The 22335-nt window shown below is 40.4% G+C and overlaps 4 protein-coding genes across 6 annotated transcripts; 3 read left to right on the forward strand and 1 right to left on the reverse strand.

Moving 5' to 3' along the window:
* The first annotated feature begins 176 nt into the window (after nucleotides 1–176).
* Nucleotides 177–6798, forward strand: sinhcaf (SIN3-HDAC complex associated factor). Its single transcript, XM_010765832.1, has 6 exons — nucleotides 177–413; nucleotides 2946–3073; nucleotides 3206–3305; nucleotides 3392–3515; nucleotides 3644–3794; nucleotides 4634–6798. Exons 2-6 carry the CDS (start codon nucleotides 2946–2948, stop codon nucleotides 4944–4946), a joined length of 816 nt encoding a protein of 271 aa, XP_010764134.1. The 5' UTR covers nucleotides 177–413; the 3' UTR covers nucleotides 4947–6798.
* A 782-nt stretch (nucleotides 6799–7580) lies between these two features.
* Nucleotides 7581–10158, forward strand: kxd1 (KxDL motif containing 1). Its single transcript, XM_010765833.1, has 5 exons — nucleotides 7581–7723; nucleotides 8090–8200; nucleotides 8391–8543; nucleotides 8986–9032; nucleotides 9125–10158. The coding sequence occupies exons 2-5, from the start codon at nucleotides 8103–8105 to the stop codon at nucleotides 9379–9381; spliced, it is 555 nt and encodes a 184-aa protein (XP_010764135.1). The 5' UTR covers nucleotides 7581–7723; nucleotides 8090–8102; the 3' UTR covers nucleotides 9382–10158.
* A 1174-nt stretch (nucleotides 10159–11332) lies between these two features.
* On the forward strand, nucleotides 11333–16422 carry LOC104940840 (endoplasmic reticulum-Golgi intermediate compartment protein 2-like). 3 transcript variants are annotated; one of them, XM_010765835.1, is made up of 14 exons: nucleotides 11333–11488; nucleotides 11594–11903; nucleotides 12382–12490; nucleotides 12590–12636; nucleotides 12744–12811; nucleotides 12958–12998; nucleotides 13375–13476; nucleotides 13597–13689; nucleotides 13771–13826; nucleotides 13990–14088; nucleotides 14177–14274; nucleotides 14357–14519; nucleotides 15450–15529; nucleotides 15663–16422. In XM_010765835.1, the coding sequence occupies exons 2-14, from the start codon at nucleotides 11798–11800 to the stop codon at nucleotides 15741–15743; spliced, it is 1143 nt and encodes a 380-aa protein (XP_010764137.1). In that variant the 5' UTR covers nucleotides 11333–11488; nucleotides 11594–11797; the 3' UTR covers nucleotides 15744–16422. The 3 variants fall into 3 exon arrangements, with proteins under 3 accessions (XP_010764137.1, XP_010764139.1, XP_010764136.1); XM_010765837.1 differs by having other exon boundaries at nucleotides 11698–11903; XM_010765834.1 differs by having other exon boundaries at nucleotides 11333–11903.
* Nucleotides 16423–16870: 448 nt separating this feature from the next.
* LOC104940841 (membrane-associated guanylate kinase, WW and PDZ domain-containing protein 2-like) lies at nucleotides 16871–21886 on the reverse strand (the record flags this gene model as incomplete). Its single annotated transcript, XM_010765838.1, has 4 exons — nucleotides 16871–19734; nucleotides 20715–20853; nucleotides 21360–21503; nucleotides 21667–21886. Coding segments are annotated over 4 exons (1183 nt in total), but the record flags the coding sequence as incomplete, so codon positions are not given.
* Between the last annotated feature and the right edge of the window lie 449 nt (nucleotides 21887–22335).

The following is a 22335-nucleotide window of genomic DNA, read 5'->3' on the forward strand; positions in this document are numbered from 1 at the left end:
CTAGACGCCGAGCCTGCAGACGAGCCATCTGGCGCTCTATAGTAAAACGACAGGCCCCGCCCCCTTGCTTACGCTCTCCAATGTGCCATAGCAACCGGGGCCGAGCCCCCTGTTCCCGCGCAATGTTCCCATCCTTATAAGGCCAGTAGCATGCAGACGCACGGACACGTCACACGTCGTTTATGTAAATGCTTTGATTGAAGAAAAAGAAAAAAGCCTTCTGCCCTACTCTGAAATGGAGGTGTGGATACAACGCATGCGCAGTTTGTCCACAACTATCCAGTCCCGTCCACAGGCGCAGACATCAACAAGGGAGCGGGCTACTGATGCGGCTTGATTTCATAATAGTCACATCGTAGCACAGCGCTGTAAGGAGTACTACTTTGTATCAGATCCACGCAGCTTGCAACAAGGTAAAGACCGCATCTGATTTCTAAACGTGTGGTTGATCTTTGAAGCTTTACTTGGTTTAAAAGTATTCGCTGTATGTTCAGATGTGACATTTAAAACAAGCTCCGAGTTGTCTCAGAACAATTGCTCTTTTTAGGCCTGCAGCAACACCGGCTGGGTGGTCAACTCCGTGTGTAATTCGCCTTATAAACAGTTAAAGTAACCGTGCAAAGTGTGAAGAAGGGGAGTTGTATGCGAAAATGTGTTAAATAGTGTCAGAATTGGCTTCATACGCAGGCACGAGAGATGGCTGTTGTTATTGTTGTCGGAGGAAATTCGTCCCTCTTTAAAATCCCGAAATTTGGCGGTCGGTTACTGAGATCGTTACGGTCGGAAACACAGTCTTCTAAAATGCATTAATATCCACATTGTTGTGGTAGTGCGCCTGCAGTCTGCTCCTGCTAAATAAGACAAGTTGAATCTCTCACGCCCACCCGGACGAAAGATGCGTCTCAGTCTCAGCACGCGGGCGCCGCTGTCAACAAAACAGCCACCGCAAACACTAAACTGGCCATGAACGCCTCCTGAAACTCACGCTGGGTACAAGAACATGTTGTTTAGTGTTTAAAAAGAGCACAAAAACCGACTTTAAGCATGCCCTCGCTTTCAACTTCGTGCACATGTAGTTGAAGGTGGACTGTTGCAGTGACGCGGCTGTGGAATAACAAAGAGTAAAGATCAAATTTCACGATTCTCTCGGAAAGTCTTTCCTTTACAGTCGAAAATACGACGTTTCCTTCCGAAATGTGTTTGCATTAGTTGATTTCACTACATAAAGTTAATGTTGGGAAGGAAAGTCGGGCATCGTCGTGCAGGGGACGGTCATCATAAAATGGGTGCGCATGAAGCAGGTCGTGTGGCATGCCATGCTTCCTCGCTGAAGTGGGCGGTGAAATTGGCGACTTGCACTTTTCTCTCGATAAAAACAAGCGAATTTCTCGGGCTATTCTTATATTTGAGTAAGTACACATGTTATTTAAGCAAGTCTGAACTGCTTTCTGCTGGATTCTTTCAGTTTACTTTTAATATTACGGCTTTTTCGGGAAATCGCATCACACCCCCTTCTCCACACTGCCTCCGCCTCTGAAGTGTGTTACCATGTTGAGTTGCGTCACGTAGGCTACCGTATTCTGCTGCAGAGATCGTCTGCAGTTTACAGATGAGCTACTCGAGAGTGAATACGTGGTCTTACTAGTAGTATACTACAGGCACTGAGCTGATACAAGGTTACTGTTTTATTTTAAAACAAACATAAAATGACATGTAAATACGTAGATTATACCTTAAAAAATATATTGTAATACCCTTTTGACCATTTTGTCCCTTCTTACATGTGATTTTTTTGTTACTCATGTTTTTGTATGTTGAATACGTTTGTTAAATGAGGGTCTATAATAGACCTATAAGTTGAATGTACTACTCTTACTTTTCATTCTGTATAACTAGCCTACACCTTTCTGGTTTAAAAAACTTCACCTGCAAGTTTGTTTGCAAGTTTCTGAAGTATTATATACAAAGTATACAACAAGCAATTCCAAGAATGTGTATACTTTTACATCTGGCTTTGCAAGGCTAGATATAGCCTTGATGAGTATTATTGTACAGACTTCATCATACTGACATAATACAAGATATATTTTAATAAATAATAACGTTCCACAGTTTTAATTGTCGATTTACAGATGTTAGATTTATTACTGCTGTAAGTTATTTAAAATGTGATTTACATCCTCATGCAAACTTCCTTGTAGTAGTCATTCTGATATCTGCCGTCATCGGGATACATTTGTATGGTTCTTATATTTCCCCTTCATCGTTCAATTTAGGTTGTGTGTGATATAACCAGCAGAGTGAGAGGTCTCTCATGTTTCCTGCTCTCTGTCTGCTCTCTGAGGACCCCGAGGACTGATGGCAAGAAAAAAAGCCCAGTCTGGGGGGCGCGGCTCGCAGTTTTGCCGCAGTTCAGATCCACATGTGCTGTGGAGATTACATTTTGCCTAGCAACCTAAATCATAATTCCTCTGCATAATCGGCGTGTTTATTGCATTACGAGTGAATTCCCCAACACACATTCAAATGTTTACATTACTCTGGCAATATGCTTACATTTAAACACCAGCAAATAACGTATCCTGTGCAGCCTCGAGGATAAGACTAAGTGCGTGCTAATATTTTGTGTTCCCAAAATGAAGCGTGCATTCTGTGAGCTCAGTATGGTGACATGATCTGTCTGACACGCTGTCTGACTGTTGACCTACTTCCCCCCCATGTGGGTCAAAGCGGAGAGATATGCACCATCAAAATCACTTTCCCTGAATGTTTGTAGTGCTCGGTGAATGTGGGAAACACCAGCATTGTTTGCATTAATTCACATGAACTGAAATGGTACAATAAAATATATATGGCTGCAGGGAGGTAGGCTACTGCCGATAACACGTCATGCTCACCGATGAGAGCTTGAGATGTTAATATTGAAATATATTTTTCGCACATAGATGTTTGGCTTTCATAAGCCAAAGATGTACAGGAGTTTGGACGGCTGCTGCATCTGCCGTGCCAAGTCGTCAAGCTCTCGTTTCACCGACAGTAAGCGATACGAGAAAGACTTCAGGAGCTGTTTTGGGTAAGAGACACAGCAGAACTCGTGAGGTTTGGAGGGAGAGATCCGCCTTAATGTGTCCACTTCAACACACCTTATTGATTTGAACAATTTCCTTCTGTAATTTCTATGTAATAAACTATAATTATCTTGCAGGCTGTGCGAAACTCGTTCTGGAGAAATCTGTAACGCCTGTGTGCTCCTGGTAAAGCGATGGAAAAAGCTTCCAGTGGGGACCAAGAAGAACTGGAACCACGTGAGTTTGGATTTGCATGAATTGCATGGTCATGATAAAATAACTGATTTATGTAGTACTATTAATTTCCTCTCATCTGCATACAGGTTGTTGATGCCAGAGGAGGTCCTAGCCTAAAGATAACTTCCAGGCCCAAGAAGATAAAGTCCATCTCCAAGAAAGCCCAGCCGAGCCAGATCAGCAGGCTGCAGAAAGAGCTCAAAAGAAACAGTGAGTTCTGCATTTTGGCATTCAGATAAATGTCTTATGGATCTTTCTTTTTCATTCCCTTTAAGAGTAAATTATTTTTTCATACACAACAAATATTTAATATAACCCCTTCATTGTTCCACCCTCAGATTCAGATGCACAGAGCACCACCTCCAGCACCTCCCCAGCTCAGTCTCCGAGCTACAGCAACCTGTCAGATGACGGCTCAGACTCAGAGCTCAGCCCAGGATCCAGCCGCTCCCCGGTTTTCTCCTTTCTGGACCTCACTTACTGGAAGAGGTAAGTTAGACAGTATAGCACAAGCACTGACTTATTATTTAATATTTACAGAAACAAGTTCAGTCAGCTTTTTATTGACATAATAGATGATACATGCTTGAATTGTTAAGGCAAGAGGTCAATGACTTTAAAGAAAAGTCATCCTAAAAAGGATAATTTCCATATCAATCACTCAGCCTGTGTTATCTTGAAGAAAGCTGTTTTTCTAATGCACATCCACGGTGAGAAAATAATCCAAAAAAGGAGAACATTCTTGTTGAATTGAAATAAACATGGGGTCTGTTTAGCAAAAGCAAAACTATATCAAAACATATGTTTACCTACTGTCACTCAACTTGTGCAGTATTATGTCTCATTTATCTAGTCGTACGATCACTACTTTCGAAACACATGCATTTTTTACTAAAACGTCACTAATTATTCATTTAAGACTTCTGCATAGAGTACTCACATTGACCAGTAGTGTTTCTGCACAAGCATGATACCGATTATTCAAGTGTTTTTAGAAGTATGGTTTTGAATAAATGCATATGTTTGAGAAGTACAGAGCATACAAATTGATAAATGAGACTTAAAATGTACTGCAGGAGTTGTGTGAGTTTGTAAAAAGATGTTTCGATATCATGTTATATTTTATATCTATTTCATCAATTCCTCAAGAATCTTTTTAGGTTTCGATTTCTTTGTTTACTGTAGAGGCATACAAGGATAACAAAGTTACTCACTCACTCCATTTTTAATAATGGCCTAAAGCATGTAAAGACACAGAAGGACCCTTTTAATTGTTTTGGTGTTGCTTCACACACTTGAATAGATGCAATGTGTTGTGTTTTGTCTAGGCAAAAGGTGTGCTGTGGGATAATCTACAAGGGGCGCTTCGGGGAGGTGCTCATCGACCCCCATTTGTTCAAACCATGCTGCCGTAACAAACAACGGCAGCAGCAGCAGCAGCAGCAGCAGGAGGAGGAGGAAGAAGAGGAGGAGGAGGAAGATGAGGAGGAAGAGGTGGAGATAGAGGAGGGGCAGGTGGGCCTGGGTGTCAGCGGACATGAATCCCAGACGGAAGAGGAAGTGAAGGAGACAACAAGGTGTGAGGAAGGTGCAGAGCCTGCACAGCTATGTGTTACGGTGGGGATGGAGGCTGGGTGGTAAACTCAAAACTCCGCCTTGCACACATCTCTGAAGAAATCTTGAGGAGCTGTTTTTTTTCTCAAGCAGTTACAGAAAGAAGTGGCCTCAGATTGCCTTCAATCATAAAGCAGCTGAAAATCCTTTGGTCTTCTCCATACAAATGTTGGAGGTTTGTTTATTTAGTTTCAATGGTAACTTATGAACTGTCGTTTTTCCACTCTTTTTTTGTATTTAATATTCATTCCATTCTAACGATGGACCATTTTTCGTGGTGTTTTTAAACTACTTTAGATTAAATGCTGGAGCTCTCGTTTGCTGGTACATTCAAAAGATTTTATTCCAAAACACATCCACTAACTCAGAGAAAAGGGTGCTACTTGAAATTCATTACTCAACTTTTCAAACATACAGCTGAATCCATTCTCAGTGTGGATATTTCAGGAGCATATATGTTAATAAATAATGGCATTAGTTTTGCTTCCTTTTGTTGAGAGTAGATGGCTCTTTTTGAAAGGGTGGATATCTTGTTTTGGAATGAATGACACTTTACATTGACAGAGCACAGACCTGTACAGTAGCCCTTTTGTTTTTGTCTTTTCGCCCCCATTCCTATCAACGAGTTTGTTATAGACTGTCTCCATGTGCAAATACCTGTGTGGGTCCCTTTTAAACAAGGCCTATTCACAGCTTCAACAGCAAATACACCAGCCTTAATGATGTGTTACAGACAGTGCTAGTGTTCATTCTGGATCGGTATTAAGGAACTCAAAGGGACAGTATGTTTATTGTGGCCTCAGAAACACACAGTGCATTTTGCATGAATGGCAAGCCCACTCATCCCAAAGACCTAACGATCTGATGCATGAGTCTACTAAAATTGCATGGCCTTATATAAACTGTAAATCTTGCTTTTTATTTTTTTCGATCCATTTCTCTGAAGTTTTAACTTATTTTTATATGTAAGAAAGAAAAAAAAGGAAAAATAATTATTTGCATAACAATACCACACAAAACAGTAAAACTAAATCGGTCTATAGTCATTCAACAATATCAATATCAGTGATTCCCTTCATTCCTGGGTCAGGATAGGTAAACAACTTTGTACAAGTTGAAATTCTATGCCATTGCCTCTTCTATACCACAAACGTGTTGTGATATATAGCCTAATATTACCTTATTTATCAAACGAAAGCCAAAGCACATTGAAATTCACCCAATGTCAAATCAATGCAGGTTTTCTATGGACACTTGTGCTTCTCCGAGGTCATTTGTATGTATGTTTATGTCAAACAGAACACTAAGGAAATTTCATACATGTGATGTTGTAGTCGGCAGCAGAGGGTGTGGTATGTACATAAGGGGTTGGGTAAGCCATGCGGCTGTTATATGGGTTTCATTATTTATTTATTTCATATTTATTTGTATCACTGCATCCCTGCTTAGAAGTGTAATACTATGAATTATTTTCATCTTTAGCTTAAATGTAGAAGGATTTTCTACTTCATAAATCGAATGTAATTCTCACGCAGGCTTCATTTAACATTGCGTTGAATTACCGGATGTCAATATTTGTGAAATGTTAAGTATTTATTTACTCATCAGTTGAGTTGCGTGCAACCTAACTTATTCTGTACCATCACTTTGGATATGTATCATGTAGACTGAATGATAGATTGCAACCAAAATGTACTTTTCCCTTTTAGCCTGTAGCTTAACAATGTTACAGAATTGTAGGATATTTAACTTTAGACTTGCATGTACTGTTGCTATGCATTTACTTAGCTTACAAGTTAGACAAAGCAATTTTGTATTTTTTATAAATCATGTACTTTTTTTACTTGTCCCTTAATAAAAGTACTTTTGTGAATTTTCAGGAAGTATGGAGTTATTGAATATGAGATGCTGTGTTTTTGTTATATACCACATAACATCAGGTATTAGTCTCAGATCCAACTTTAGATTTTTTTTGCATTTGAGAAGACGCAGAAGAAGCAAAACTTGGGAGCCCTTCATTTTCATACATTTCTCCTTTCCTATTAAGATTTTTTAAATTTTGCAGAAATGATCGGAAACACCAAATATAACCAAGACACTACATAAAAGGCACAGGAGCCTTCCAAGTTTTTTTGCACAAGATAAATAATATTGTTGAAGTGATTGATATGAATAATACACAAATGTACTCCTGTAACTATTAAGCTATTTGTTCATTATTGCAGTCTTGAAGCACAGTGGAAACACATTAAAAGCACGTGACCTATTCTTTATCCCCCGTCACTTAAAAACATATTTCTGTATTATTTTAATGTTCTCTCTGGGCTGATCAGAGAAGCAGCCTTTTTTTTAAAAATTGTACCTCTGAATGTTTTTTTAATTATATAATGGTATAAAATGTAACTCCATACTTGATGGCTAAATAATAAAATAAAATGGAACAAACACACCTTTTATTTCAGATAACATACAATCTACTAATGATGTGCCAATTATTTTGTTTACTAGTTTCCCTGTTATTAATGAAGTTATTTATTAACGATGATCCAACCAGATGAGATTTGTTTTAATATACTTCTGTAATTTGCGGAGTTTTAAATAAAGAAAAGAAAAAGGAAGGACTTTCTTTTTTTTTAAAGTACCGGAAACGGTGGTCCTATGACCGGAAAGTAAAAAAAAACACGGAAGTGCTTTGTTTTTATATTACTGCCAGCTGTCAGATTCAGCTTCGGGCTGCAGGAATCATTTCAAATCTGCTAATAAATTAACCAGAGGTCGACGCAAACATCCTCGGAGATAGAGAGGTAGCTAACATAGCTTGTGTTGCTTCGCTCGGTAGTTTAGCTCAGCAGCTAACGTTAACGATAATCCATGGTTGCTGATGCTAACAGGGGACTTTGCTGAACGTTAATGAAGTTTATCACCGTTAAAAATGATGCATTAAAATACCACAGCAAAACTAAACGCATGGGTTTGAATGTAGAAAAAGACAAGTGTGCTACAGTTACTGAATTTAACCAAATACTCTAGTCTATATAAAGAATGTAACGAGCTGTATCGGCACTGAGTAACTGACTGTGTCCATTTGTTTTATGATTAAACTATATTTATGAGCTCTTCTAAATCATATTATACTACTCGCTCTATTAAATAAAGGTTTGTTTTTTCAGCTTTGTCGTAACAATGGTGGAGCCCACAGCATCTGGCGTGTTCTGCAACAGGATGCTGAGCATGGTCAACTCTGAGGATGTTAACGCCATCATCCAGGCTCAGAGACACATGTGAGTGTCATGGTGTGATTATCTTCTTGTGGCTTTTCTGCTACTTTGCATTATTACCAAATATAAAATGGGTGTGTTGTGTGGCAGGTAATTTTCCTTGCATGTGGCAGTTATTCTAAGAACTGCATTGTTCTTGGAAAACCTATATCTGAAGATAATTGTTGCTTTGTTGAAAAAATTGTGTAAACAGGCTTGACCGCTTTGAGAAAACCAATGAAATGTTGATCAACTTCAACGGGCTCTCCAACGTGCGACTACAGCAGATGAACGAGCGCTTCCTTCTCCACACTCGTACCCTCGTGGAAATGAAAAAGGATCTGGACAGCGTCTTTAGGAGGATCAGGTATGTCACTACACACACACACACACACACACACACACACACACACACACACACACACACACACACACACACACACACACACACATACACATACACACACACACACACACACACACACAGGTAGATGAGGAAAAAGGTTGTGATTTGTATTGGAAGGTGTGTGGTGGTGGTATGAGGGGTGAGGAAATAATGGGAGTGTAGTTTTGATGCTTCCGTTTCAAACCTTCAGCATGCAGAAGTCAATAATCCATCCCAGTGACAATAAAGTGTTGGCATCGAATGGTGAGGTTTATTACTCCCCAAAAAAAGGTATTAAATTATATTGTTTTGTAATATCTCTACCGAACTAGGGCATTTTATGAGCAAAAGTACAGAAAACGTTTAAACAATACCCAAACCCAAATCACACACCTCTGTTTATTGGCCTCCTTTGCTCCTATAGGACACTAAAAGGGAAGATTGCTAAGCAGTACCCTGAAGCTTTCAGCAGTAAGTTAGCAATTTATTTCCATTTGGCATTTTATAACCTCAGTAAACTTCCCTAAAACATCCTGTCTAAGATATGTCTGTTTGTCTGTCAGATATTCATGAATCACCCATCCTGGCGGACGATGACGATGAGTTTGATCCAGGTCCCCCCAGTTCTGCCAGAACCATCAAAATAGCCACTTCGGAGCAAAGCACAGAGTCCTGTGACACAAGTCCAGATGTGATCTCACCCACTGTGAGCCGATGCTCTGAAGATCTCTCTCAAGAGCCGCCTGACACGCCCACCTCCGATGGCTTAGAGACAGCTGTCCTGCAGGACGAGGGTCCGGACTCTGTACCTGCAGAATAGAGTGAGCAGAATGGGAATGGATTTCAGCCTCTTGAGCTTCAACCTTACAACGATTTTAGCAGGAGGTCATGATGTACATTTGAGTTTGTGTTGGCCTCAACAATATCTGCTGACTTTTCCACTCATTATCTGTTTGGAGGAGCGTCACAACCCTTGATGTTAGATGTGGCTATGAACTGTTTGCGGACACTGGATATTTGTCGGCATGATTATTTGTTTTATGCCTGCATAGCACTAAAAAAAAGCAGGTTATACTTGAAGTGATATAGTGTCTCACTATAGATGTATCTTTAGTACTGAAAGTAAGAAAGCCCTCCCTTATGAAATGGTTATAGGCATATAGTGTTATTTGTTGTTTGAAGAGATGCACACCTGACTTTAGAAATCTCTCATGATGTCTATCATGATTTATGTTACTTAAAATACATTAACGTTATTAATGTTCTCAACCTGAATCACAGCTACTACTGTTTACACTATTACAATAGCATTATAATGAAGCGTTTTAATTATGTAGGCCCCTTTAAAACAGGGAAATATGTTTGTTACTGCATTCATAAACATTTTAAGCAGCATTTATTCTGATGCTATATGTAAACCTGTCCACCTTGCATCGCAGTGAAAAAGTTGAATGTCAGTGATTCAGCAAACTACTCAAGAACACATGAGCAGGGCAGAGGCTCTTTGAGAGGAGAGCTGGAAACCAGGCTGTGTGGGAGGAGGGTCCAATCATCCCTTGATCAACATTAAAGATACCGTTTTGGTGTAAAAGGGAAAGTCCCGTCTTTAAAATGTGCTTCATTTGTTTTTGGGATATTTTTACATCTCAGTTTAATTTTGTGGATTTAAAAAATAGCTCCTGATTCTTTGAAAAGCATATAGTCAGAGTTTAATAATCAGATATTAAAGCTGCTCCATAATAATAACTGTCATAATAATTATTGTATTGACTCTCCAAAAACGAAAGAATAACAAAAAATTCCTCTGACATTTGTTATTGTGTCTTGGAAACAGTTTTTGGCTCAAGTATATGAACAATATCTTTGACAAATGTTGTCCTTTGATTTGTTTTAAATCAAAATTGAGATGCAAAGATATTACATTTTAAACAGAATTGAAGGTAAGCAACCAGCAATGTGTAAGCCCTCTCAAATTGTAAGCATCAAGGCAGTAAATATGGTCAACTCAAATGGCTCTGTTACCCTAGAACCCAAAAGACTAAAGATCACTGTGTGGCAAGTGGTTGCTAGTAGCATAACTCATTTGAACTTTTCTAGGAAATATGGGCTCTAAATACAAAAAAAAAGTTATGTTTAGAATTGACACATTGCAATAGTGGGCCTCTAAATATGTTAAAATAATAAGACTAATCTGATTTATGTATGGGGCAGCATCTCATAATCCATCCATTGGGCCATGCAATATTCCAGTATACTGCACAGAGCAGGATAATCTCAGCGAGGCAAACACTTGTTTACAAATATGCACTATATGAGTATACTATCACCTGAAGTATTTAAGGTAGTACAAATTAATCCTCCCACAAGGGAGTGAACGGAAGTTGAAGACACCTTTTATTGAAAAGTCCCAAAACATTTTTGTTTTAGCTTCCATGTCATATGACTTAATGACTCCATGTAGCAGTTTAGATACATTGGACAAGTAGGACACCTCCTTTTATAGAATGTTAGTGGTTTTTTGTATTTGTATATGAATATTTGTATGAAATAATTGGCAGTATTTGAATTGACAACTATTGAGTACAACAAATAGTTTACAATTCAAAAACTGCTGATTATTTCATAGAAATCTAGTGTAGTTAAACAGTTCTGCACTGATTTGGAGTAGGAATGCGATATGGAAATATCAAATAGTTAACGATTAAAAGACTGCGGGTTATTTAATAGAAATCTTCATATAAAAGCACTAACATTTAATACACAGTGGTTCTGTATGTTTGTAACCAACGGTTATGGATAGCTACCGCCAGAGGGCGCTGAGTCCGGAAAGAGGCAGTTTTTATTCCAGACAATGGGGTTGAACCTATGGGTTGAACCATGGATGTGGAACTGACAGCACTGTAGCTATATAGCTCACAACACTACAGGTAAATTACTTCACGTTTTGGGATATTGTTATGCTTCTCTGTGAATAAAAGCCCTTTGGACTGGGCTAATTGTACAATATTGTTTTATTATTTTACGTCGACCAGCCGCCCGTAGCCATGTCTAGCCGGCTAGCTTTCTAGCTTTACTCACATCAGTGCTACTGCCAGCTAGGTTGCTAACAGCTGTGATGTTAACCGTCATCACACAGAAGACACACTGACAATACTACTACTGAACAAACTACCAGCAAGAAAACTAACCCACTTTATGAGGAACTCACCCGAAGCTGCTCGACTACTGCTCCTGACATGAGGAGGCTCACCAAGAAGAAGGCTCTGACCCTTGTGAAGGAGTTGGACGCTTTCCCCAAAGTCCCCGAGAGCTATGTGGAGGCCACAGCCAGCGGCGGGACAGGTAACACAGACACATACAGCACCACGAAGCCTTCACATACTACAGATCCTTAAAGAGCTAGTGCCACACCGTAAAAATACTCTATTCTAGTAAAGGTCCTGATTTAAAAACAGCAATGTGTATTACGAGTTTAAAATGTAAAATATGTTACTCTGCAGTCAAATGTTCCCGTCATAATAATGAATTAAACACTGCATCCTACAGTTTATCACAGCCAATCACAATCAGTATAGCAAGAGATACATGCTTTCACTTTACAGGAAGAATACTGTTATCTGAAGCTGTCACACAAATGTAGGGAAATTACAGTATTTACCTATGAGGTGGAGTAAACATCTGCATAACATTTGGATATTCAGGTCAAGTACCTCAAATGTGTATTTCAGTTCAGTACTTAATTAAGTGTACTGGGTGACATTCCAACTCTGTAAAGAAGTGACTTTAATTTCGCAATGACTCATTTTGATACTCTCTCCAGTGTCTCTGATAGCGTTCACTCTCATGGCTGTCCTCGCCTTCCTGGAGTTCTTTGTGTACACAAACACATGGATGAAGTATGAGTATGAGGTGGACAAGGACTACAGCAGGTGAGAGAAAGAAGAGCTGTACGTTGTTTTTGTAATTCAACCTACTGTAGTGGTCTTTGCTGAGTATGTTCACTAACTGCATATGCTCTTCCCTTACAGTAAACTGAGGATAAACGTTGACATTACAGTGGCCATGCGCTGCCAATGTAAGTTCAAAACATTTCTGTATTTAATTTGTATTCCAGCTTTAGAAAAAGTACTCATTCATATTTAGTTGGGAAGCATCTCACGGATGTTTTTAATTTGAATGCAGATATCGGTGCAGATGTTCTGGATTTGGCAGAAAACATGGTTGCTTCTGATGGCTTAAAATATGAACCAGTGAGTATGAGCGTCTTTAGTGTGCACAATGGTATTAAATATGTTGTCGTCATAGAATTGAAAAAATGCATTACATCCTATTTTCTTTGTGTAACTGGAGTATTTCATTTCTGCTCATCTGATATTTGTCTTTTGTTCATTTTCAGGCCCACTTTGAGCTCCCTCCAGAGCAGAGATTATGGCACATGTAAGATCACATTTTTCAAATTGCATTACAATTACATTTTCAACATGTAATTCTAGACACTTCCTAAAGCAATATGGTGGAATTTGTTTTAATTAAGCTATGCTATTAACATTACATTTCAAATTCAGCTCTCATAGTGTAGCACAACATTTACAGTTTGTCGTTTTCATATTTTGTATAGACTATTGGTGCACGGTCAGAAAGTAAAGCAGTACATTTATTTTAACTGATGTGTAGAGAACAAGCAAGCCTGTACATTTTACATGTTGAAACCTCTTTCTTCTCAAATACAAAACTGTGTTTCATACATAGAATAGTTTTTGTCCTATACCAAGTGAGTTTTTGTTTTCTTACATTTTCCTTACCTCTCTGTTAGGACACTACTGCACATACAGGAGCGTCTGAGGGTGGAGCACGCTCTCCAGGACGTTCTCTTTAAGGGTGCATTAAGAGGAGCTCCTCCCGCTGTGCCTCGAAGGTACAGCATAAGCTAACAATTAACACACAATTATAAAGATTAACAAGGAATTGTTTTCACCTCCCCTCAATAATGACGATTGTATTTCCTCCCCATTGTTTTTGGTCTTTTCCCCCGTAGTGAGGACAGTCCCAGCTCCTTTACGGCCTGCAGGATCCATGGACACCTGTATGTTAACAAGGTGGCAGGGAACTTCCATGTTACGGTTGGAAAGTACGTATCGCCATAGCTATAAAACGTAAAGTTGAAAACATTTAGCAGATGCTGACCTCTGACCTTTATGTTTCTGCACAGGTCCATCCCCCATCCCAGAGGCCACGCCCATCTAGCTGCACTCGTCAGCCATGACTGTAAGTTCACTATATTGATGCACACATGTCTTCTTTATGTCTGTTGACACACTGGGGGAAAACGCAGATAATATTTACTGTGCATTAAAGTTGTTGTTGTTAGAATAAAGCAGTTGTATTCACTTGTATTCACGATGATGAAAACTGTTGTGTTTTGTCACAGCTTATAACTTCTCTCACCGGATCGACCACCTGTCCTTTGGAGAAGTGATTCCTGGGATCATCAGCCCTCTGGACGGCACAGAGAAAATCTCTCCCGAATGTGTGTTTGTATTGCCAAACATTATTCCATTATTAGCGTATGTAATGCGTTTACACTGAGCTAACACATATTTGGGTTATTTTTCCAGCCAACCACATGTTTCAGTACTTCCTCACCATTGTGCCCACCAAACTGAACACATACAAGATCTCTGCGGACACTCATCAGTACTCAGTCACTGAGCGGGTAGGTTCACATTGTACACAGGTATATCTATTTGTGCAGTATGTATAAGTATGATGGACATGTATTTCTCCATGCTGTGCAGGAACGAGTGATAAACCATGCTGCAGGCAGCCATGGAGTCTCGGGGATCTTCATGAAATACGATATCAGCTCACTAATGGTCAAAGTCACGGAGCAGCACATGCCTCTCTGGCAGTTTCTTGTCAGACTCTGTGGCATCGTCGGAGGCATTTTCTCTACTACAGGTAAATCAACTCTCTCACTGGAACACATTGTAGCATGCTGGATCATGCAAACTTGTACACGGGCAGTGAATTCATTAATATTAAGGGCCTTAATTGTTATTCAAATGACTCAACCCCATATTGCCTATATTTAAAATTGATTGAAATATTTTCCAAACAGTCCCTGGACACAACCGCATTAAATTGCAATAGTAGAGGCAAGGAGATCAATCATAAAATTAGCAGCAGCAATTAAGTATTTATTTTATTTAATTTCATTATTTTATGTAGTATTTTTAAAGTAGGGGCTAAATCATGATTAAGCTCCAGTGTGTTTCTGAAACAGGGGTCCTACAGATCAATGCAAGTTAGATCTAGGACTTCTCAAGCCATACAAATAAAAAGGATGTTTGAATTTTATTTTGAGATGCAACATTTAATTGAATCTTACATCTTATGTATTTTTATTGATTCATTGAATGGGCTCGCAGCAGGCATCAATGCTGGTATGCTGCTTTAAAGACATGGCACACTAAGTGCCTCTGGTCTATTAGGTACAGCAGGATTTAAGAATGTTACTTTATCCAATCTTGTACTCTAATCCAGTAAATCATCTTCTTAAAGCTGACTGTCAGGAGTTTTCACAAAATGATTAAAGATAATGGGAGGAGATGATTCATGTATTGCCATTAACTGTCCCAAAGATGATGAAGTTTCCGGAGAGTTCCAAGTTTAAATTGCTGAGGAATAATTCAGCTTGAGGGTGGACAGTCACTCGTGAAAGACTTGAATTAAACAGGCGCCAAAAACACAAAATTCATCCTTTTTATAAATGATTAATAGGTTGATGGTAGCACTTAAACATCATTTTGAAAAACCTTTGAAAAGTTATTTTCACTTCAGCTAAACCCCCATTAGAAACTGTAAATCTGAGCTTCTTCTCTTCTGCAGGCATGCTCCATGGTGCGATAGGATTCTTGGTTGATGTTGTTTGCTGCCGTTTACAAATGGGAATATATAAAAATCTTAAGGTAAGCCAATTATTATTATTATTACATGACCTTTAACCCTGTAGACACCATTATGTCTCAACTGAAATGTTACTCTTTTTTATGATAATAACCTTATTTTACTGTGATCATTATGCATGTTTGTGTTCATCAGGAAGCTCCTCTGGATGAGCATCCAAACGGTGAAACCTTGATTCCTACAGAAAATGGCGTTCAGTCAGAAGAGACCCTATGACTCGGCTGCCCTCTGCTCACCGTCTCTGCCTGACCCACTGAGCAGCGACCAGATGCTGGGGACATGTTTACAAGTTGTTTTATTATGGAATACGTCCCTGCTTTATTCAAAAATGTGTTGATCATTGGATAATTTCTTTATAGTTTTATTGGGTCGGTGCAAGTTTCAGACATGAGTGCTCATCTGCCTGTGAGGGGTTTTTGTATCAATATCTCCTAATTATCTGTCATTTTCACTGCAAAGCTGCACAGCGATTCCAACACTGATTCTTTACATAATTATTGTGGACCTGACTTCATTAAATAGATGGTACCTGGTGTCCGAGCGCCATGGTTACACTCACACAGCTGTCTTCACTGATCTGTTCTCAGGGTAATGTTTTTGAGTGTAAGCTTGATAGATACATGCATTTCCCCCAGAATCAACACAAGTCTGATTCTTGGATGTAGTCTGGTGACCTTAGAAAACTCCCAGCATAGCTCTGTTCAACATTTGATGAAGAGAGGTGTAAGCAGCTACAATGAAGAAAGGAAACCTGTGTGAGTGTGCATGGCTGCTAAATTGGTATGTGCGAAAAGAATACAAGGGTTTTAAATTGTTCCTGTGGGTAAATAATTGTTGGAAATATGAGGCCGATTTGTTATATAATAAACACTTAAAACTTGATGTCAACCCATTATTTTTAACATTGTTTCTAGTTTAGTCTCACCTAAGGCTTCTGTTATCAATCATTATTGTTCAGTATGTAAAATATCCGTCTTCAAATGTCTTGTCCATCCAAAAATATTGGATTTAGAATTGTAGGAAACATTCAAAAGCAGCATACCTCACATTTAAGATTTTTCTGATTAGTGGATTGCTGTTCTCACCATTATGGTCACAAGTAAAACAATCTCTACAAATACATATTTTACACCATGTCAAGAGTTTATTTGACAGTATTTCAGAATATCTTTCAGTAAACAAGTTTTTTGTTTTTTAGCAAAATGTAATATATCAGTACTGTCGCATTTCATAAAAATAGTTGTTCACGTCTTTGAAACTACAGTATCAATGATACAGTAAACCATATTTGTAGGAATACAGCTGTACAAGGTGAATAATACACAATTAACACTACACAGTTATACTTGATCTCAATGGGGATTTATGAACGTGCCATCCTTCACAAGTTCCAATAAAGCAGTTTTTTGTTTTTGTATACAAAATCACTCACAGCAGGCAGGGGGACGGCCTGGACGGAGACAGAGGGCTAGATAAAATATTCTTTCATCTTTTCTGAACTTTGACATTTGTACATACAGTAAACACATTTCTACAGCCTAGTGGCATGTTGACATGCTCCTTGGTAACATGTTCATCACATGAAACACAGTTGTATTAACTGTTCAGGTCTTTCTAGTGTCCCAGTCTGCAGGTGCATTGTCAGGTGACCAGTTAGGCCTACACCAGTTTACCAGTACAGCTTGGATGTCCCATCGTGCTGCATTCAGGCGAATTGTCACAATGCATCGTGATTCTTTTTCTAAACTCATCTGGCCCTCCACTACTCCAAAGTTCTGGTGATACATTTTTAATGAGAGCAAACATCTTGTTGAGAGGAATGGATGATGTCAGGAGAAATGCAGGAGGAGAGTGACTTCATCTTGGGTGTCTCCGTTCAATAGCAGCACGTCTCTGCTCTGCCAGGATCCAAATGTTCTGATTGAACACCCGCTCCACAGATAATCTAACGTCTTGGGTTCAGATTCAACGAGCATTCTCAGTTTGTTTCCTTTACTTAATGGACAAATAAAGCTGGAATGAGACTGATGAAACAACAGAAACCACAACTCCAGAAGAGGATGTAATGCTACAGGCTACATTGTATCCCCTTTAACACCAGGGGACCAGGGCAATCATCAATATGATAAGAGTGCATCAAGTTAACTGTAAATATACTGCTGGGTGTTAAGTCAGAGGAAAACAGGCTCCACAACTCAACAGTTTGCTGATATGTGTGCATGGTCATTAACATCTGTTTTGCATTCAGTTCCCGAAACAAATCACCACGGCAACAGCTCTGCATTAGTTTGAGTAAGGCACTCCGCCCCACCTCATATCCATCGGCCTCCTCTTCCCATACCGATGCCCCTCCCCCACAGTGATGTGGTACACTTAGCACAGTAAAAGGCATAGAAATGGGAAATATAGACTGGACAAAATTCTATCGTTGAGCATTAAATGAATACAACACAGCTCATAGTTCGGCACAATGACTGCATGTTTGACTTGTGATCAAGTTGCGTACGGAACGCAGAACATTATGAGTTCTTACAAAGCAAAGTGTTTTCAGTCACGCAAAAGTTAAATTTGATGAGAAAAAAAAGATTTTCTTTTAGTCTCACGTGAGTAGCAACTGGTCCGCTCCACAGAGGTTATCCTCTCTATACTTCACCTCTAAAAGACACGTGAGTCCTTGAATAAAGACATGGTGGTTTATATCCATGCACACTGGGTTTGGTGACTTGCAGTCAGTTTGATATGTAGTAATAGACGAGGCCATGGAAATAGTGATCCTAAAATACTGTCCTGGTGTTTTTTTTCTCTTTTCTTTACAATGTATCTAACTACAACACTGCCTCAAAAAACACCAACAGGTATGTTTCTGTGATTACCAAATGTACATATTTTTCACATCTTTACATTTACAGTATATGATATATTGGTAGGCATGTGAGATCTAACATATGTCGGGTTAAAAGGCTGTCCAGTGGGTCTGTGCCATGTCTTCCAGGAGTGTCAGTGTCACTGTCCCCCTCTGACAGATTTGTACTCTCACTCTTCTCGCACTGCAGAGAGAAAATGGAGCAAAGTAAATCTCTTGGATGTTCATATGTCTCTGTCCTGGGAGGAACCTTGTTCCCTCTGAGGTTACGTTGCACTCACCAATCTGAGCCAGATACGGTCGAGCAGGTAAAGGTACGCGTCGAAAGCACAGCTCCACTCAGAATCAGAAATTGTTGCTCCATCTGTGATCAGAACACTGTTGCATCTGAGGGTCCAAAATGCAGTATTATGTTTTCTTTATCGGTTTTATACTGAATGTTACAACAGCTGTGAAGTTCCTTTGTTTTTAAGGTGGTGGGTGTAATAATGATTTATTTGTAAGAAAAAAATGAAAAATAAAATATGATTTTTGAAGTGGATGAAGAAATAAAACAGGACAGAAAGAGAGGGTGAGGGGGATTTACTGCTGTTTCCTAGCCATCTGATGGGGAACTGAAAGCGGAGCCAGACAGTGTGATCCGGTCGGAACCAGCCAGATCATTCTACCTGCTCACTGTGGAGGTCCAGGACCTCAGGGTGCCGGGAAGTTTGTCAGAGCCGGGGACGTTCCAGGGTCCAGGGGAGGCCGCGGTGCTCCTCGCAGGATTATCCTCCATGGATTTGGAGGGGCAGCAGAGCCCACTGGCCCGCTCGTCTTCTCTGGGAAACAGACCTCTGGACACCAGCCTCTCCTGGAGGCTGACGTGTCCCTCTCTGCCACCGAGAGAGGCTCCATTAAGATTCACACTCACATAGGGGTCCCAGGGCCAGACAGTGCTCATGGCCTGTGTGTGCAGACCCTTCCTCTCACAGCAGGGGGAGCAAGTCTCCCTCTGCCTCTGCTCTCTTCTTTCAACAGACCTCCCCAGGACAGCTTTGGGAGGCAAAGCCCGAGGCTGTCTGTCACAGTCCGTCTCTCCAGACCCCTGAGGGGCTCCCTGCCCCCTGATGATGCACTTCTGCTGGGTGGACCTGCCACCTGTAGCCCCTCTCATGGAGCTGTGGTCTGTCAGGTGTGGAGCTTTGTCTGCCATGCACACTGTGGCCTCTAGAGGGAGCTGATGAAGGGAGTCTGGGGATGAGGCTGGATGGGATGAGAGCAATGGATTCGGGTAGGGTTCGAGGGTCACTTCCTGCAGGGCAGAGTGGGCTGTAGAAAAGGAATCCCAGGGGCCGTCACAGTCTGTCAGGGAACACGAAAACATTCTCAGGTTGGTAAAAGGTAAAAGCAGAGTGGCACAAAGCTGCATGCACATGCACACAGAGAGAATAAGAAGAGGAAAAAAGAAGAGAGAACAAAGATGTACACAATAATACAATCAAACATCTAATACTAATATAATATCAGGCAAATTGCATGCAAATGTGTGTGAGGAGCACACACACCTGACCATGTAGGCCTCTACACCTGAATGGTAATCTACCACAACAGACATGTGGGGCAGGATTCATTCAGTGCTTGAAAACAATGAGCATGTTTGTAGTTGTGTGACAGACTGATCCTGAACAGATTGATTTCACACTGTCTACTTTACAGCCCTCTTCAGGATGATACAATTTTCTGGAGGGTCACTTCAAAGCATATTGCTCTCTTACTGCAACACGCAGAAGCCACCGCAGAGAAACACACATCAATTCACACGCCTGCCATTTTCCCATGCATTAACTCATGACCATACATACACGCATGCCAAGAGCACAGCTACACTGAACACAGATTAATCAGTATGGAGAGACGTGCAGTTTTCCACAAACCGTGTCTTTAGAGTGTCCCATTAGGAAGAAATAGGGGGAGCTTAGTGTTTCACCTTTCATGCACATGGAGAGGTTGGAAGGTACCATTCCTGAGGGAAGGCAAGTAAGAGCCTATACCAATCATTAGATTTAAAGCAGAGGGGTTACAACACACGAGGGCTAAAGGGAAGGGTGTTATTCTAATATAAGGACAAAGTAGTTGTTCACATAAAGACAAGTTTAAATACAGAGCAAAAGACTGCAGAGCCAGGAGTAAAAGGCAGAAAGATATAAATGTTAAAATGTTAAAACACGTAGCATTCTTGTTGAACCTCAAACAATGAATCTCTAGTATAAAGGTTAGAAAGTGATCAGGTCAGAGGAGAGTGAAAAGAGGTTAGACACTTAATTTGTTCCTGGGTTACCTACCATAATCTGGCACCTGCCCTGAGCCGCGCTTCAGCAGCAGCCTGACCCGCCGGCCCCCCGCCTTGATGAGTTCAATGGCGCGGGCGTGAGTCATGTCCCGAGTGCTGTCCCCGTTAATCTCAATGATCTGATCCCCTACCTGGAGGAGACACACAGAGCGGAGGGTCGATTTCTGTCAGCTTGTGTTTGTCTAAAGAAAATAGAGTGATCAACTGTAGGTGTGGAGCTCCACTGAGCAGCTGCTGCTTTGTTCAAGTGAACCTCAAATGGAGTTTTTAAGGGTGAGCTGAGTTCATGTGCACATAGACTTACTCAGTGTCACGCTTTCCTAACTATGAGCTAATGCTGCCCCAAGCAGGGCACACAGTCAATTAAAGATTTGCATTGATAAAAGGAGTGAAAGATAATAACCATGTTGCAAAGAGCAACAGCAGGGACGGTCTTCCTTTGAAATGCTAAACTATGTGCTGTTACATTTCAAAACAGCTTTAAATTCTTTGAGATGAATAAATCACAGACAAGCATGTTGTGATATGTGTATATTTTCGATGAAGGTTCAGATGGTCAAACTGACATATTGCTGCTTCTCAGTGCACATCTGTGACTCAAACAAACAACAAGAGCTGTTCAACTTTGTCGTCTCACCCTCATCCTTCCATTACGTATGGCGGGACCATCTTCAGCAAGGCGCAACACAAACAGGTCCATCTTGTACTCTCGGCCCCCGCGGATACTGAAGCCAAAACCCTTTGTACTTTTCTCCAGCTCCACCGTAAAGTAATCATAGTCCTACAGAAAAAACATGTAGAGAACTTTTAACAAACCCACCGCAAATAACAGTGTATGACCATTATAGCGAAAACCAACTCTACAGTGTGCTGGCTAACTGGATACAAATTCATCTGTACAACTCAGTCTCATCTCAAGTGAATGGATCCTGGTCTGGGTTTACCTGGGGTCTGAAGTCAGGAGGCAGCCCCAGAGGAAACTGTGCAGCTGCAGGGTGCTGTCTGAAGTCCAGCATGCCAGGCGGGTGTCTGTAGTCCAGCGTCGGCGGCTGGCGATAATCAGAGACCGGCGGGTGACGGTAGTCTACTGGAGGTTGCCTGTAATCAGTGAATGGAGGATGGCGGTAGTCAGGTTTGACATCCTGTCTGGCTTTTACCTCTGACCTGTGAGAGAAAGCAACAACATCAAAGGAAAAGTTTTTGGCTTAATCGAGAGAATATTGTTTTAAGAATTAAAGGGACAGTTTAAACAAAATTAGAATATATATACAGTGGGGCAAAAAAGTATTTAGTCAGCCACCAATTGTGCAAGTTCTCCCACTTAAAAAGAGGAGAGAGGCCTGTAATTTTCATCCTAGGTACACTATGAGAGACAGAATTGGGGGAAAGAATCCAGGAAATCACATTGTAGGATTTTTAATGAATTAATTGGTAAATTCCTTGGTAAAATAAGTATTTGGTCACCTACAAACAAACAAGATTTCTGGCTCTCACAGACCTGTAACTTCTTCTTTAAGAGCCTCCTCTGTCCTCCACTTGTTAACTGTATTAATGGCACCTGTTTGAACTCGTTATCAGTATAAAAGACACCTGTCCACAACCTCAAACAGTCA

Source organism: Notothenia coriiceps, unplaced genomic scaffold (assembly GCF_000735185.1).
Source record: "Notothenia coriiceps isolate Sejong01 unplaced genomic scaffold, NC01 NC01_scaffold00002739, whole genome shotgun sequence".
In the NCBI taxonomy this organism is placed as follows: Eukaryota; Metazoa; Chordata; class Actinopteri; order Perciformes; family Nototheniidae; genus Notothenia; species Notothenia coriiceps.